We start from the raw sequence: 15722 nt of genomic DNA on the forward strand, positions 1-15722 counted from the left end.
TATGTTAATGTGAGAGATTAGCATGATGTTAACGGGATAAATTAGAGGGCACGGAAGTGGCTATGTTAATGTGAGAGATTAGCATGATGTTAACGGGAGAAATTAGAGAGCACGGAAGTGGCTATGTTAATGTGAGAGATTAGCATGATGTTAATGTGAGAAACTAGAGGGCATGGAAGTGGCTATGTTAATGTGAGAGATTAGCATGATGTTAATGTGAGAAATTAGAGGGCACGGAAGTGGCTATGTTAATGTGAGAGATTAGGATGATGTTAACGGGAGAAATTAGAGGGCACGGAAGTGGCTATGTTAATGTGAGAGATTAGCATGATGTTAACGGGAGAAATTAGAGGGCACGGAAGTGGCTATGTTAATGTGAGAGATTAGCATGATGTTAATGTGAGAAATTAGAGGACATAGAAGTGGCTATGTTAATGTGAGAGATTAGCATGATGTTAATGTGAGAAATTAGAGGGCACGGAAGTGGCTATGTTAATGTGAGAGATTAGCATGATGTTAATGTGAGAAATTATATGGCATGGAAGTGGCTATGTTAATGTGAGAGATTAGCATGATGTTAATGTGAGAAATTAGAGGGCATGGAAGTGTATAGTAGTGTATGGTGTAGTGTATAGTGTAGTGTATAGTAGTATATATTGTAGTGTATAGTAGTGTATAGTGTAGTGTATAGTGTAGTGTATATAGTAGTGGATTGTATCGTAGCAAACCTCTAAACCCACACGGTTTATCAGCCTGTAGTCTTGTACAGGGAAATTGAGTTTTCAGGTCCATACGGCGTACAGCCGTTTGAATACGGGCCACAATAACAACAACATCAACAATGTTGTTGTTGTTGTCTATGTGTTTGTGTTTCTCCCTTGTGATGGGACTTTGTAGGATGAACGTTGACATGTATAATGGGCACTGGGTGACGAATAAGATCTGAGCTGGTCTGTAATAAGGTAGGGCACTGAAAAGTGGTTGACAGGTTTGTAGTAGTGTAGTGTATAGTAGTGTAGTGTATAGTAGTGTATAGTAGTGTAGTGTGTAGTAGTGTAGTGTTTAGTAGTGTAGTGAATAGTGTATAGTACATAGTAGTGTATAGTACATAGTAGTGTAGTGTATAGTGTATAGTAGTGTGTAGTGTATAGTAGTGTAGTGTATAGTGTATAGTACATAGTAGTGTAGTGTATAGTAGTGTAGTGTATAGTAGTGTAGTGTATATTAGTGTAGTGTATAGTAGTGTAGTGTGTAGTAGTGTAGTGTATAGTAGTGTAGTGAATAGTGTATAGTACATAGTAGTGTATAGTACATAGTAGTGTAGTGTATAGTGTATAGTAGTGTGTAGTGTATAGTAGTGTAGTGTATAGTGTATAGTACATAGTAGTGTAGTGTATAGTGTATAGTAGTGTAGTGTATAGTAGTGTAGTGTATATTAGTGTAGTGTATAGTAGTGTAGTGTGTAGTAGTGTAGTGTATAGTAGTGTAGTGTATAGTATAGTATATAGTAGTGTATAGTAGTGTAGTGTATATTGTATAGTACATAGAAGTGTGTAGTGTATAGTACATAGTAGTGTATAGTGTAACCTATAGTGACTTCGTAGTATGAACGTTGAGTTGTATAAAATGTCCACCGGGTGACCAATACCATCTGAATAGCTCTGTAACAAGACAGGGCACCGATAAGATTTTTGTTGATGTACCCCCCCTGCCCGCCCCCCCCCAGACCTCGCGTCCCCCCGGGGTCCCTCGGCCCCCTCCTCGCCAGCCCCCTCGTCGCCTTCCTCCCCGACGTCGTCGTCGTCGTCGTCGCTGTCGCGTCGTCGCCAGAAGCAGCGTCGCAGCCGCACCAACTTCAGCGCCGAGCAGCTGGGCGAGCTCGAGGGGCTCTTCGACGAGACGCACTACCCCGACGCCTTCATGCGGGAGGAGCTCAGCCAGAGGCTCGGACTCTCCGAGGCACGAGTTCAGGTACCTGGGGAGGTGGTGGTGGGGTGGGGGGGGATGGGGGGGTGGTGGGGGTGGGGGGGTGGTGGTGGGGGATGGTGGTGGGGGGGGGGGTTGGGGTGGGGGTGTTGGTGGTGATGAGGGTGGGGGGTGGTAGTGGGGGTGGGTGGTGGTGGTGGTGGTGGTGAGGGTGGGGGGTGGTGGTGGTGAGGGGGTGGTAGTGGGGGAGGTGGTGGTGGGTGGTGATGGGGGTGGTGGTGGGGTGGGGGGTGGTGGGGGGTGGTGGGGGGTGGTGGGGGGTGGTAGTGGGGGGTAGTGGGGGGTGGGGGTGTTGGTGGTGATGAGGGTGGGGGTGGTAGTGGGGGTGGGTGGTGGTGGTGGTGAGGGTGGGGGGTGGTGGTGATGGTGATGGGGGGGTGGTGGTGATGGCGATGGGGGTGGTGGGGGTGGTAGTTGGGGGTCGTTGTGGTGGTGGTGAGGGTGGGGGGTGGTAGTGGGGGGTGGTGGTGATGAGGGTGGGGGGTGGTGGTGGGGGGTGGGGGGTGGTGGTGAGGGTGATGGGGGGGTGGTGGTGATGGTGATGGGGGTGGTAGTTGGGGGTCGTGGTGGTGGTGGTGAGGGTGGGGGGTGGTAGTGGGGGGTGGTGGTGATGAGGGTGGGGGGTGGTGGTGGGGGGTGGGGGGTGGTGGTGATGAGGGTGGGGGGTGGTAGTGGGGGGTGGGGGGTGTTGGTGTTTATGGGGGTGGTGGTGGTGATGGAGGGGGTGGTGGAGGGGGTGGTGGTGATGGGATGATGGTATTAGTCGCGGTGTGGGTGGTGATGGCAGTGGTCTCGCATACGCCGCGATCCGAGTTGACCACGCGTAGATACTTCGGAAATCGCATCGTTCAGAATCATTATGAACGTGATGCTGCTGCTGCTGCTGATGATGATTTTATGCTGTTGCTGATGATGATTTTATGCTGTTGCTGATGATGATTTTATGCTGTTGCTGATGATGATTTTATGCTGTTGCTGATGAGTCTGCTGATGTGACGATGATGATAATGATTCTGCTGCTGACGATGATGATTCTCATTGATTCTGCTGATGACAATGGTGATGATTGTGATCATTATAATTCCGATAATGATGATTCTGATAACGATGATGATTCTGCTGATGTGACGATGATGATAATGATTCTGCTGCTGACGATGATGATTCTCATTGATTCTGCTGATGACAATGGTGATGATTGTGATCATTATAATTCCGATAATGATGATTCTGATAACGATGATGATTCTGCTGATGTGACGATACTGATTCAGCTCATGATGATGATGATATTGTTGAGGGTGATCATTAATCTCATGATGATTGTGGTTCTGATGATGATCAGTCAGCTCATGATGAGTTCTGCTGCTGCTGCTGCTGATGATGATGATGATAATTAATCTCATGATGAGGATTCTGCTGATTATGATGATGATGATGGTGATCATGATACTGATGATATTTCATATAATTATTATGATTCTGATGATGGCGATGATGATTCATCTCATGATGATGATTCTGCTGCTGATGATGATCATGATAATGATGATAATTAATATCATTATTATGATTCTGATGATGGCGATGGTAATTCAGCTCACGATGATGATTCTGCTGATGCTGCTGATGGTGATTCTGCTGATGATGATTCAGTTCATGATGATGATTTTGCTGCTGCTGATGATGATGATCATCATCTTTCGCCAGGTTTGGTTTCAGAACAGGAGAGCCAAGTGCCGCAAGCAAGAAAATCAACTTCACCGAGGTAGCTCCTTCATGCCTCTCGCTCTCCCGCTTCTGCATGTCCCGTGAAGAAGGGCCATTGACCGAAACGTCGCCTCTCATGTGCTTTCTTCTGAAGGCTCCGCATAGGGTCACCGCGGCCGTCTGGAACGCTCTCTCCCTTCCGATGTTAGCAAGGCCGCTGGGAGCTGTGATGCACTTTTAAATCGTCATCATCATCATCATCAAGATTGACGAACTTGTTTCTTTAGAAACTGCTTCATGTGCGTGTTTAGTTTGTTGTCCTGAGCACGACTGGTTACGTACGGTGCGAAAGAAGTTCAAGATGCATGCATTCACCACCACAATGCCACCAACACCACACCGTCACTACATCCACTATCGCCACCAGCATCTCACCTCCACCACACCACAATCACCACGAATACCACTGGCACCACCACCACTAACACAACCACCAACACCCCACCACGACATCCACTCTTCCAGCGCCTCTGATAAGCGAGGTTGACTACGTACGGTGCGAAAGAAGCTCAACACACCACACCACCACTATCACACCACTACATCCACGATCACCACCACCACGTCACCATCACCACTACTAACCACCAACACCACCACTCACACCCCCAACACTCTCACTCATACCCCCATCACCACGACCACCATCAACCAATCACCACCACACCCCTCACCACCACCCCGATTAGCATGGTTGCCTACGTACGGTGCGAAAGAAGTTTGACGTACGCACGTACAACGTACCTGCGTGCGTAAGCGTGCGTAGGATCGCCGCGCAACAATCGTGTGCTGGCGTGGTACCGCTATACACTACTATACACTATACACTACACTACTATACACTACACTACTATACACTATACACTACTATACACTATACAATACACTACTATACACTATACACTACTATACACTATACACTACTATACACTATACACTACACTACTATACACTATACACTACTATACACTATACACTACTATACACTATACTACTATACACTATACACTACTATACACTACACTACTATACACTATACACTACTATACACTATACACTACTATACACTATACACTACTATACACTATACACTACACTACTATACACTATACACTACTATACACTATACACTACTATACACTACACTACTATACACTATACTACTATACACTACTATACACTATACACTAGACTACTATCCACTATACTACACTACTATACACTACACTACTATACACTACACTACTATGCACTGTACACTACACTACTATACACTATACTACACTACTATACACCATAGGTGGGACAAAGTCATTGTTATGCAAGTCCAAGTCGAGTCGCAAGTCATCAAATTCATGACTCGAGTCTGACTCGAGTCCAAGTCACATGACTCGAGTCCACATCTCATAGGTGGGACAAAGTCATTGTTATGCAAGTCCAAGTCGAGTCGCAAGTCATCAAATTCATGACTCGAGTCTGACTCGAGTCCAAGTCACATGACTCGAGTCCACACCTCTGCTATACACTATACACTACTATACACTACACTACTATACACTACTATACACTACACTACTATACACTACTATACACTACACTACTATACACTATACACTACTATACACTATACACTACTATGTACTATACACTACTATACACTATACACTACACTACTATACACTATACACTACTATACACTATACACTACACTACTATACACTATACACTACAGTACTATACACTATACACTACTATGTACTATACACTACTATACACTATACACTACAGTACTATACACTACACTACTATACACTATACAATTACTATGTACTATACACTACTATACACTATACACTACACTACTATACACTACAGTACTATACACTATACATTAAACTACTATACACTGCTATACACTACACTACAGTACACTATACACTACACTACTATACACTATACACTACACTACTATACACTACACTACTATACACTAAACTACTATACACTACACTACTATACACTACACTACTATACACTACAGTATTATACACTAAACTACTAAATACCTGTCAACCCCTTATCAGTGCCCTACCTTATTACATGGCAATTCAAACATTAATGGCCACCCCGTGCCCCTTATACATGTCAACGTTCATCCTACAAAGTCCCATCACAAAGGAGAAACACAAACACATAGACAACAACAACATTGTGTTCCCGTATTGAAACAGCTGCACGCAGTTTGGACATGAAAACTCAATTTCTCTGTACAAGAATATGGGGTAAACCGTATGGGTTGACAGGGATGTTCTGTAGATGTAGATGCTACTGGTTCTTCATGTTGTGCAGATGTAGATGCCACTGGTTCTTCACGTTCTGCAGATGTAGATGTCACTGGTTCTTCATGTTCTGAAGGTGAAGATGCCACTTGTTCTTCACGTTCTGCAGATGTAAATGACACTGGTTTTTCATGTTCTGCAGATGAAGATGCCACTGGTTCTTCATGTTCTGCAGATGTAGATGTCACTGGTTCTTCACGTTCTGCAGATGTAGATGCCACTAGTTCTTCATGTTCTGAAGGTGAAGATGCCACTAGTTCTTCACCTTCTGCAGATGTAGATGCCACTGATTCTTCATGTTCTGTAGATGTATATGTCACTGGTTCTTCACGTTATGTAGATGTAGATGCCACTGGTTCTTCATGTTCTGTAGATACCACTGGTTCTTCACGTTCAGTAGATGTAGATGCCACTGGTTCTTCAGGTTCTGTAGATGTAGATGCCACTGGTTCTTCATGTTCTGTTGATGTAGATTCCCCTGGTTCTTCATGTTCTGTAGATGTAGATGTCACTGGTTATTCACGTTCTGTAGATGTAGATGCCACTGGTTCTTCATGTTCTGTTGATGTAGATACCACTGGTTCTTCATGTTCTGTAGATGCCACTGGTTATTCATGTTCTGTAAATGTAGATGCCACTGGTTCTTCATGTTCTGTAGATGTAAATGTCACTGGTTCTTCATGTTTCTGCAGATGTAGATGCCACTAGTTCTTCACATTCTGTAGATGTAGATGTCACTGGTTCTTCATGTTTTGTAGATGCAGATGTAGATGCCATTGGTTCTTCACGTTCTGCCTATGTAGATGTCACTGGTTCTTCACATTATGTAGATGCCACTACCGCCATCTATTGCGCGGCAGTTGAACTTACGAATCTCAGTCCGATCAGGCAACTGGGCATACGGACCAGGTTTGGTCGTATCTCGAATGTAGAGGATTCGCTGTATTAATAATTTCATAATAATAATCAATGTATTGCTCATTATTAACTATAATTCATCATTATAATGTATAGTTGAAAGGCGCGTGTCATGCACGGGTCCCTATGGTGGCCGCCCTTATATGCAAAGCGGAAAATCAACAGAACTAGCTGGGTCAATGGACAAATTGCCAGCTCCCTCACTCACCAACTTACTCACTCACCAACTCCCCTTCTCACCAATTCACCTACTCACTCACCAACTCACCCACTCACTAATTTACCAACTCACTCACCTACTCACCAACTCATCAAGTCACTCACCAACTCACCTGCTCACTCGCCAACTCACCAATTCACATACTCACTCATCAACTTACCTACTCACCAATTTACCTATACACTCACCAACTTAACTACTCACCAACTCATCAACTCGCCTACTCACTCACCAATTCGCCTAATCACCAATTCACCTACTCACTCACCAACTCATGAACTCACTCACCAACTCACCTACTCACTCACCAACTCACATATTCACTCATCAACTCGTTTAATGACCAATTTACCTACTCACTCACCAACTCACCAATTCACCTACTCACTCATCAACTCACCTACTCACTCGTCAAATCACCTACTCACAAATTCACTTTCTCACTCACCAACTCACCAACTCACCTACTCACTCACCAACTCACCTACTCACCAACTCATCAACTCACTCACCAACTCACCAATTCACCTACTCGCTCATCAACTCACCTACTCACTCATCAACTCACCTACTCACAAATTCACCTTCTCACTCACCAACTCACCTACTCACTCACCAACTCACCTACTCACCAACTCATCAACTCACTCACCAACTCACCAATTCACCTACTCGCTCATCAACTCACCTACTCACTCATCAACTCACCTACTCACAAATTCACCTTCTCACTCACCAACTCACCAACTCACCTACTCACTCACCAACTCACCTACTCACCAACTCATCAACTCACTCACCAACTCACCAATTTACCTACTCACTCGTCAACTCACCTACTCACTCATCAACTCACCTACTCACAAATTCACCTTCTCACTCACCAACTCACCAACTCACCTACTCACTCACCAACTCACCTACTCACCAACTCATCAACTCACTCACCAACTCACCAATTTACCTACTCACTCGTCAACTCACCTACTTACTCATCAACTTACCTACTCACTCATCAACTCGCCTACTCACTAATTCATCTACTCGCTCACCAACTCAACAACTTACCAACTCATGAACTCACCTACTCACTCATCAACTCGCCTAATCACCAATTCAACTACTCACTCACCAACTTACCTACTCAGCAAAACATGAACTCACTCACCTACTCACTCACCAACTCACCAATTCACATACTCACACATCTAACTTCTTACTCACCAACTCATCAACTCACTCACCAGCTCACCTACTCACCCATTTACTTACCAACTTTCCAACTCACCAACTCACCTACTCACCCACTCACTCCAAATATACAGCAGCAGGCATCGTCGGGGTCGGGATCGAACCCACGACCACCTGGATACCAGGCGCAGTAGTCAACATCTCCTAGACAGCGCGCTCAGCATTTCGACCCGTCGATCAAATCTTTGACCGATTGGCTCACCGCTAAGGCACTCACACGCCGACTGATCGGCCCCGCTAATTTTCGGCTCGCTAATTGGCCGGCTAGCTAATTGGCCGGCTAGCTAATTGGCCGGCTCGCTAATTGGCCAGCTCGTTAATTGGCAGGCTCACTAATTCGCTGACCCGCTAATTGGCCGGCTCATTTGCGTTATCGGCTCACAAAGGTTGCCTCCTTATTGGCTGCCCGCCCTCCGCCAGGTGTGTTCTTCAGCGCGAGCTCGCACCTGGACGCGTGTCACGTGGCCCCCTACCTCAGCATCAACTCCTTGCGCCTCCCCTTCCAGCAGGTGAGCACCCCGACCCCCTCCCCCCCCCCCTCCCTCCCCCCTGATCCCTCCTGATCCCCATAAAGTCCTGAACCCCCCTCCCTGCCCCCTTCCTCCCCCCTTGATCCCTCCAAGTCCACTGAACCCCCTTCCCTCTCCTCCCCCTTGATCCCTCCTGATCCCCATAAAGTCCTGAACCCCCGATTCCACTGAGCCCCCTGCTCCCTCGAAAGTCTCTGATCCCCCCCCCCCTTCACCACTGCCCCCCTCTTGACCCCTCATCTCTGATGCCCTAAATCCCTAAACTTCACAACAGATCATCATCATGAAGCTGATGATGATTTTTTTTTAAATGAGGATCTTGCATCAGGAGGTGTTGCTGCTGCTGCTGCTGATGATGATGATATTTGCCATGACTATCCTGCCGCTCTTTGCTGATGACGATTATGATTAAGCTTCTGCTGCTGATGATGATTATTTTTAACAAGGATGTTGCAGCAGCAGTGATATTGGTGATGACTATCCTGCTGCTGATGATGATTATTATGATGCTACTACTGCTGCTGATTTCCCTGCTACTGATGATGATGATGCTGCTGATGGATGCTGCTGCTGCTGATGATGATGTTGATTATATTTAATAAGGCTGTTGCAGCAGCAACTCCTGATGATGATATTTGTGATAATTGTTTTTTTACCCTTTCATCTGGCAACAAAACTGACACCTTTTTTTACAAGGAGTCATGTTTGCATATACCACAATACCTACATTATCAGAGTTATGTTTTTTGTTTGCATTACGACTGCAGGTATTGTGGTCTATGCAAACATGACTCCAGTTTTGTTGCCAGATAAAAGGGTAAAAAACCAATTATCATATTTTTCTACTGGCAAATGAGGTTCCAATCGTGATATTTGTGATTATGATGAAGCTGCTGCTACTGCTGCTGATGTGACTGATGTTGCTGATGATGTTGCTGATGATATTGCTGATTTTGCTGATTTTGCTGATGATGCTGATGGTGTCATTTCGTAGGTCCAAATGGAAGGGATCTCCCCGCATGCAACTCTGCAAGGCGCTCATCCTCCATACGTCCTCTTTCCTCCACCTCCTCCACCACCACCTCCTCCTCACTCCCACCCTCACCTCCATCATCACCACCACCACCCACAACAACAACACCACCAACACCACCACCATCAACAACAACAACATGAGGAGGAGAGCCAAACGCACCACACATCACCACACCACCACCACCACCACCCCCACGTGCACCTCCCGACTCTGGGAGCACCGCCGATCGATCAAGGGGATGCCCCGGGTCCAGCGGGGATCGGGGGGCCCGGTGATGGGGGGCTCCTCCTTGCACCCCACCGCTCAGATTCCACCTCCTCGTCCATCGCCGCCGCTGCCTCCTCGTCCACCTCGTCCATTGTTGCAGCTGCTGCGGCTGCTGCGGCTGCTGCAGCTGCGGCCAAGACGAAGACGTCGAGCATCGCCGACCTGCGTCTCAAGGCGAGGAGGCACGCGGCCGCCCTGGGGCTGTGACGCGCAGGGCTGTGACGCGCAGGGCTGTGACGCGCAGGGCGGTGACGCGCAGGGCTGTGACGCGCAGGGGCTGTGACGCGCAGGGCGGGGGGGAGGAGGGGGGAGGAGGGGGGGAGGAGTGGGGGGAGGGCCCCGGCCATAGGAATAGCGGCGGCGCGTGGAGAGGTTCCAGATGGAAGCAAGTTTGGTGGGGGGGGGCGAGGGGGAGGTTTGTGGGGGGGGGGGGGGGGGTGGAGGGGGAGGTTTGTGGGGGGCGGAGGTTTGTGGGGGGGGGGGTGATGGGGAGGTTTGTAGGGGGGGGTGAGTGGAGGGGGAGGTTTGTGGGGGGGTGGGAGGTGTGTGCGGGGGGAGATTTGTGCGGGGGGAGATTTGTGGGGGGTGGAGGTTTGTGGGGGGTGGAGGTTTGTGGGGGGGGAGAGAGGCTTGTGGGGGGGGGGCAGACACGTGACACGTGGCGAGGTTAACAAAGGGGCTCAGGGGGGGGGGTGAAATCGATTGCAGGCCGCTCGACTAATCGATTATCGATTATTCACGCGGGACCATCTATTATTCTGCGCGGCTGCTCTGAACCGTGGTGGGGTGGGGGTGGTTACGTGGCGTGAATTTTTCTGTTTAGAATTTGCGTGAAGTGTCATTGTACACGTGGGGGCCTCGTCTGGTTAACAATGGCGGTTGTGAGGGTTGTGTTGGGTTGTGTTGTGTTGTTGTGTTGGGTTGTGTTGTTGTGTTGGGTTGTTTTGTTGTGTTGGGTTGTGTTGTTATGTTGTGTTATACAGTGTTGTGTTGGGTTGTACTACACCGCTGTTCGAAACGACGCCACGAGAGCCAAACAGCTGCACGGTGACGTGGGACGACGTCGCTTACGAAACAGCTGCAACAACAACCACGTGGTAATTATAATACAAACTATTGTTATTATAATAACTGTTATTATATTGTTATTATGATAACAATAATTCTTTTCTTTGGGTCTTTCGGTTAAGCCACGCAGATAGAAAAAAATAACCAATATCAAAATCACGACGTTTCGATCGCAACACAAGCAATCGTCTTCAGGTGAAAAAGAGGGAAAATCTGCTGAGGCAGGCTGTTTATAAAGGTTTAGCGATGGGCGGGGCAGCTCATGTTAACGTAGGAGCGAGCAGGAGAGAGCGAGTAGGAGAGAGAAGTTTGCCTGTAAATGTAAGCTCGGTGAGAGTCAAGCTCGGCTACGACGCAGTGGCAAGCCGCCATTAACCAACACCCCTAAAGGTCGGCTGTGCTAGTGAATGTGTAGTGAGTTCAACTGAGTCCCAGACGTTGTCTTGGGAGCAACACTATTTATTTCACCAACTCAACTCAACACAACCTACACTTGGGTGTTGAATGCCCATCTCACCACGCTACGGCAGAACTAGACACGGTTCGCTATCCCGGTCCGGACCACGAGCTGGGTCCCGGACCGCGTGGCTAGAGGCTTCTTTTACCCGACGTGGATCTTCTTCACCAGCAACACGAAGAACCCCAAACCTCTCACGGGGCCCCCGTTATATCGGCCTGGGCTGGGGCTGGCTCCGCCCCTCGCCCCGCCCACCTTCTAGATCCTTCGAGCTCTTTCCCGCAGGCTCCCAAGAGCTCTTTGATACCACGTGACCGCCCAGCGGCCCCCGTCCACCGGTGGCCCCCCTCCAATATCATCCGGTCACGTGTCGGCAGGTCAACCAGCGTGTCGTGCCCCAACGTCACCCTGGCTGGCTGACGCTCCCTCTCGCTCCCTCACCGGGAGCCCACACCGCACGCTGTACATGGTGCCTCCGTGCTGACCAGCGCTCACCCAAGTCTCGCTAGGGCTGGTACTACGCCCAGTAAGCGGGCTACACGTAATGCCGACACATTATCCGCCGTGGCTTCGTATAGCCCGGCACCACACAGTGACAATCACAGTCACTACAAATGTAACTCAGAGAGTCCAACATAACTGCTAACATAGGTAGGTAGGATAGGAATTTCACAGACAGTTATGACCTAAACTGGTTAATAACGTCCTTCCAATGATTGCTCAGTTTGTACCCATCTTCTTCTCGGTTGAAATTGTGTCTGTGTTTATACATCTGGATGGCTTCATGAACGAATCTGTGCTGATAGCCAGTTGGTTACTATAATAACAATAGTTTTTATAGTAACTATTGTTATTTTTATCACACCTTTAGTGAAAACACTCGTCGGCTCGCGACGAACGTGGGCCTCCCCGAGACGCGACCGGCGAGCCATGCAGAGCCTCAGCCCCCACCGAGTGTTCGATGTGGCTGAGGACCCGCGTATTATTGTCATGGGTTCAACTGAGTCGCAGACGTAGACTTGGAGGCAACACATTTCTTCAGTTCCAACACACGGGGTAACTTCCCCTTAACAGAATAACAACCTATGGTGGTGAACACCACCAGGCTAACTACACTAGTTACAACGTAGCTGCTACTACGGACCGAGAACAACAGCTTCGGCCCGGGTCCACGTGTTGGAGACTCATTGAATGGAGAACGTAGATGAACAACAACAACGCTGGTCCCTGTCGGGACCCGGCTGAGATTCTCTGCGGCGTGGCCGGACTCCGCCCTTGGCCACGCCCACCTCCCAGAATCCTCTGGAAGGATCTGGGTCCCAATCACGTGACCACCACTAGCCCCCTCTAGGGGTGGTCACGTGTCAACCAGCGTGCCATGGCCTCGAATAACCTCATTCTTCGGCCGGCACCCACACGCCCTGTCCTGTAGGGCTGGTACTGCACGCAAAGTGTGGTGCCATCCAGCGCTGTCGTTCAGCACTCACCGGGCCCCTCTAGGGCCGGTACTACACCCACAGCATGTTGACATCCAACGATGTCACTACATTATTGTAGTAATAATTATAGCGCTGCATTGCTCGCGTCTTCTAACCCACCAGCACGTAGCCGACCGTGGCAAAACGGATGTGTGTAGGGTGGGGTGTGGGTAGGGGGGAGGAGGCGGCGAAGGACAACAACAACAAACAAACAACAACAACAACCGTCAAGAAATGCGCTTTCAATCGTCGATGTCAGATGATAACATCACCACCAGCACCACCAGCACCACCACCATTGTGTGTGTGCTACGTGGACCTCCGCGTGCACCTAGCCTGGCACAAGCGCCGTGGTGAAGTCACCGCCACTTAGTGGCGAATGTCGCCGGCTTCTGTTGATGTTTGTTGTTGTTGGTTGTTGGTTGTTGTTGGTGTGTGCGCGCATTGTTGTGAGTGACGAGCGGTGGCGCAGCGGTTAGCGCTGCGCTACGAACCCAGGACGACTCGAGTTCAATTCCCGCTCACGGCCACCAACACCACCCAGCGACGATTATCTGAACCGGTCCTGAGCCTCCCCCTAGGTCGACTCAGCCTCAAATGAGTAGCTGGTGCGGTGTGTAGTGAACATCGCCACTGGGGGAGACAAAGGCGGTCGGGCGTGGTGCTGGCCACCCACCCCCTCGTGTGCCGTGCCGGTAGCCTTCACAGGTCCTGCTCGCTATCAGCACTTGCCCCTACAGTCTGTTAAGGCTACACGGGGGTCTTTACCTTTGTCTGTCTGTACCCCACGCGACACCGACCAGAAGCGGAACGTTTTTGTTCAAACGGCGACGTCCAGTCATCGGTGCGTCGATGATTTCCTGCCAGAGGCAAGTTGATCCTTACGGCGGATACCCCGGGGTCCCGAATCATACACACTGGCCGAGGCAATTAAAGACTTTATTTTTCTGGGACACTATTTTTTTTCCCAGGGGTGTACTTCAATCCGAAATCGTTGCCACACTCCGCGATGTCGAAACGCAGCGAGGACGACGATTGCGCCGAAACCCTGAAGGCTCACGTACACACCGTAGTGGTGCATCGTGCACAGCTCGTCGAGATGAGTCCATTGGCGCATCGCTGACCATCAACAGACTAGAAATGACTGCATCACGGACATCGTGCGAGAGCCGGGGTGCTGTGGTTACCCCGGGGCGCTGTAGTTACCCCGGGGCGCTGTGGTTACCCCGGGGCGCTGTAGTTACCCCGGGGCGCTGTGATTACCCCGGGGTGCTGTGGTTACCCCGGGGCGCTGTGGTTACCCCGGGGCGCTGTGGTTACCCCGGGGTGCTGTGGTTACCCCGGGGTGATGTGGTTACCCCGGGGCACTGTGGTTACCCCGGGGTGCTGTGGTTACCCCGGGGCGCTGTGGTTACCCCGGGGCGCTGTAGTTACCCCGGGGCGCTGTGATTACCCCGGGGTGCTGTGGTTACCCCGGGGCGCTGTGGTTACCCCGGGGCGCTGTGGTTACCCCGGGGCGCTGTGGTTACCCCGGGGTGCTGTGGTTACCCCGGGGTGATGTGGTTACCCCGGGGCACTGTGGTTACCCCGGGGTGCTGTGGTTACCCCGGGGCGCTGTGGTTACCCCGGGGCGCTGTAGTTACCCCGGGGCGCTGTGATTACCCCGGGGTGCTGTGGTTACCCCGGGGCGCTGTGGTTACCCCGGGGCGCTGTGGTTACCCCGGGGTGCTGTGGTTACCCCGGGGTGATGTGGTTACCCCGGGGCACTGTGGTTACCCCGGGGTGCTGTGGTTACCCCGGGGCGCTGTGGTTACCCCGGGGTGCTGTGGTTACCCCGGGGAGCTGTGGTTACCCCGGGGCGCTGTGGTTACTCCGGGGCGCTGTGGTTACCCCGGGGCGCTGTGGTTACCCCGGGGCGCTGTGGTTACCCCGGGGTGCTGTGGTTACCCCGGGGCGCTGTGGTTACCCCGGGGAGCTGTGGTTACCCCGGGGCGCTGTGGTTACCCCGGGGCGCTGCGGTTACCCCGGGGCGCTGCGGTTACCCCGGGGCGCTGCGGTTACCCCGGGGCGCTGCGGTTACCCCGGGGCGCTGCGGTTACCCCGGGGCGCTGCGGTTACCCCGGGGCGCTGTGGTTACCCCGGGGAGCTGTGGTTACCCCGGGGCGCTGTGGTTACCACGGGGACGCTGTGGTTACCCCGGGGCGCTGTGGTTACCCCGGGGAGCTGTGGTTACCCCGGGGCGCTGCGGTTACCCCGGGGAGCTGTGGTTACCCCGGGGCGCTGTGACACCGCCATGAGGTTCACTTTGATGAAGCGACGTTGAGAACAGAGGGTGGGGGGCGGGTGATAACAGAGTGATCGATTATAGACTTCACTTGGGTCATGAATTACTCTACGGATTA

At 50.3% G+C, this 15722-nt stretch overlaps 1 protein-coding gene across 1 annotated transcript in view; it reads left to right on the forward strand.

Moving 5' to 3' along the window:
• Positions 1 to 10524, forward strand: part of LOC144950134 (short stature homeobox protein 2-like) — a 36666-nt gene extending 26142 nt beyond the window's left edge. Inside the window, exons 2-6 of the mRNA XM_078880195.1 lie at positions 1727 to 1971; positions 3697 to 3754; positions 8905 to 9003; positions 10007 to 10096; positions 10373 to 10524. Coding sequence (XP_078736321.1) covers positions 1727 to 1971; positions 3697 to 3754; positions 8905 to 9003; positions 10007 to 10096; positions 10373 to 10524 — 644 coding nt within the window. The remainder of the gene's footprint in view (positions 1 to 1726; positions 1972 to 3696; positions 3755 to 8904; positions 9004 to 10006; positions 10097 to 10372) is intronic.
• The last annotated feature ends 5198 nt before the right edge of the window (positions 10525 to 15722 follow it).

The sequence above is a fragment of the Lampetra fluviatilis genome, chromosome 56 (assembly GCF_964198595.1).
Source record: "Lampetra fluviatilis chromosome 56, kcLamFluv1.1, whole genome shotgun sequence".
Taxonomy (NCBI): Eukaryota; Metazoa; Chordata; class Hyperoartia; order Petromyzontiformes; family Petromyzontidae; genus Lampetra; species Lampetra fluviatilis.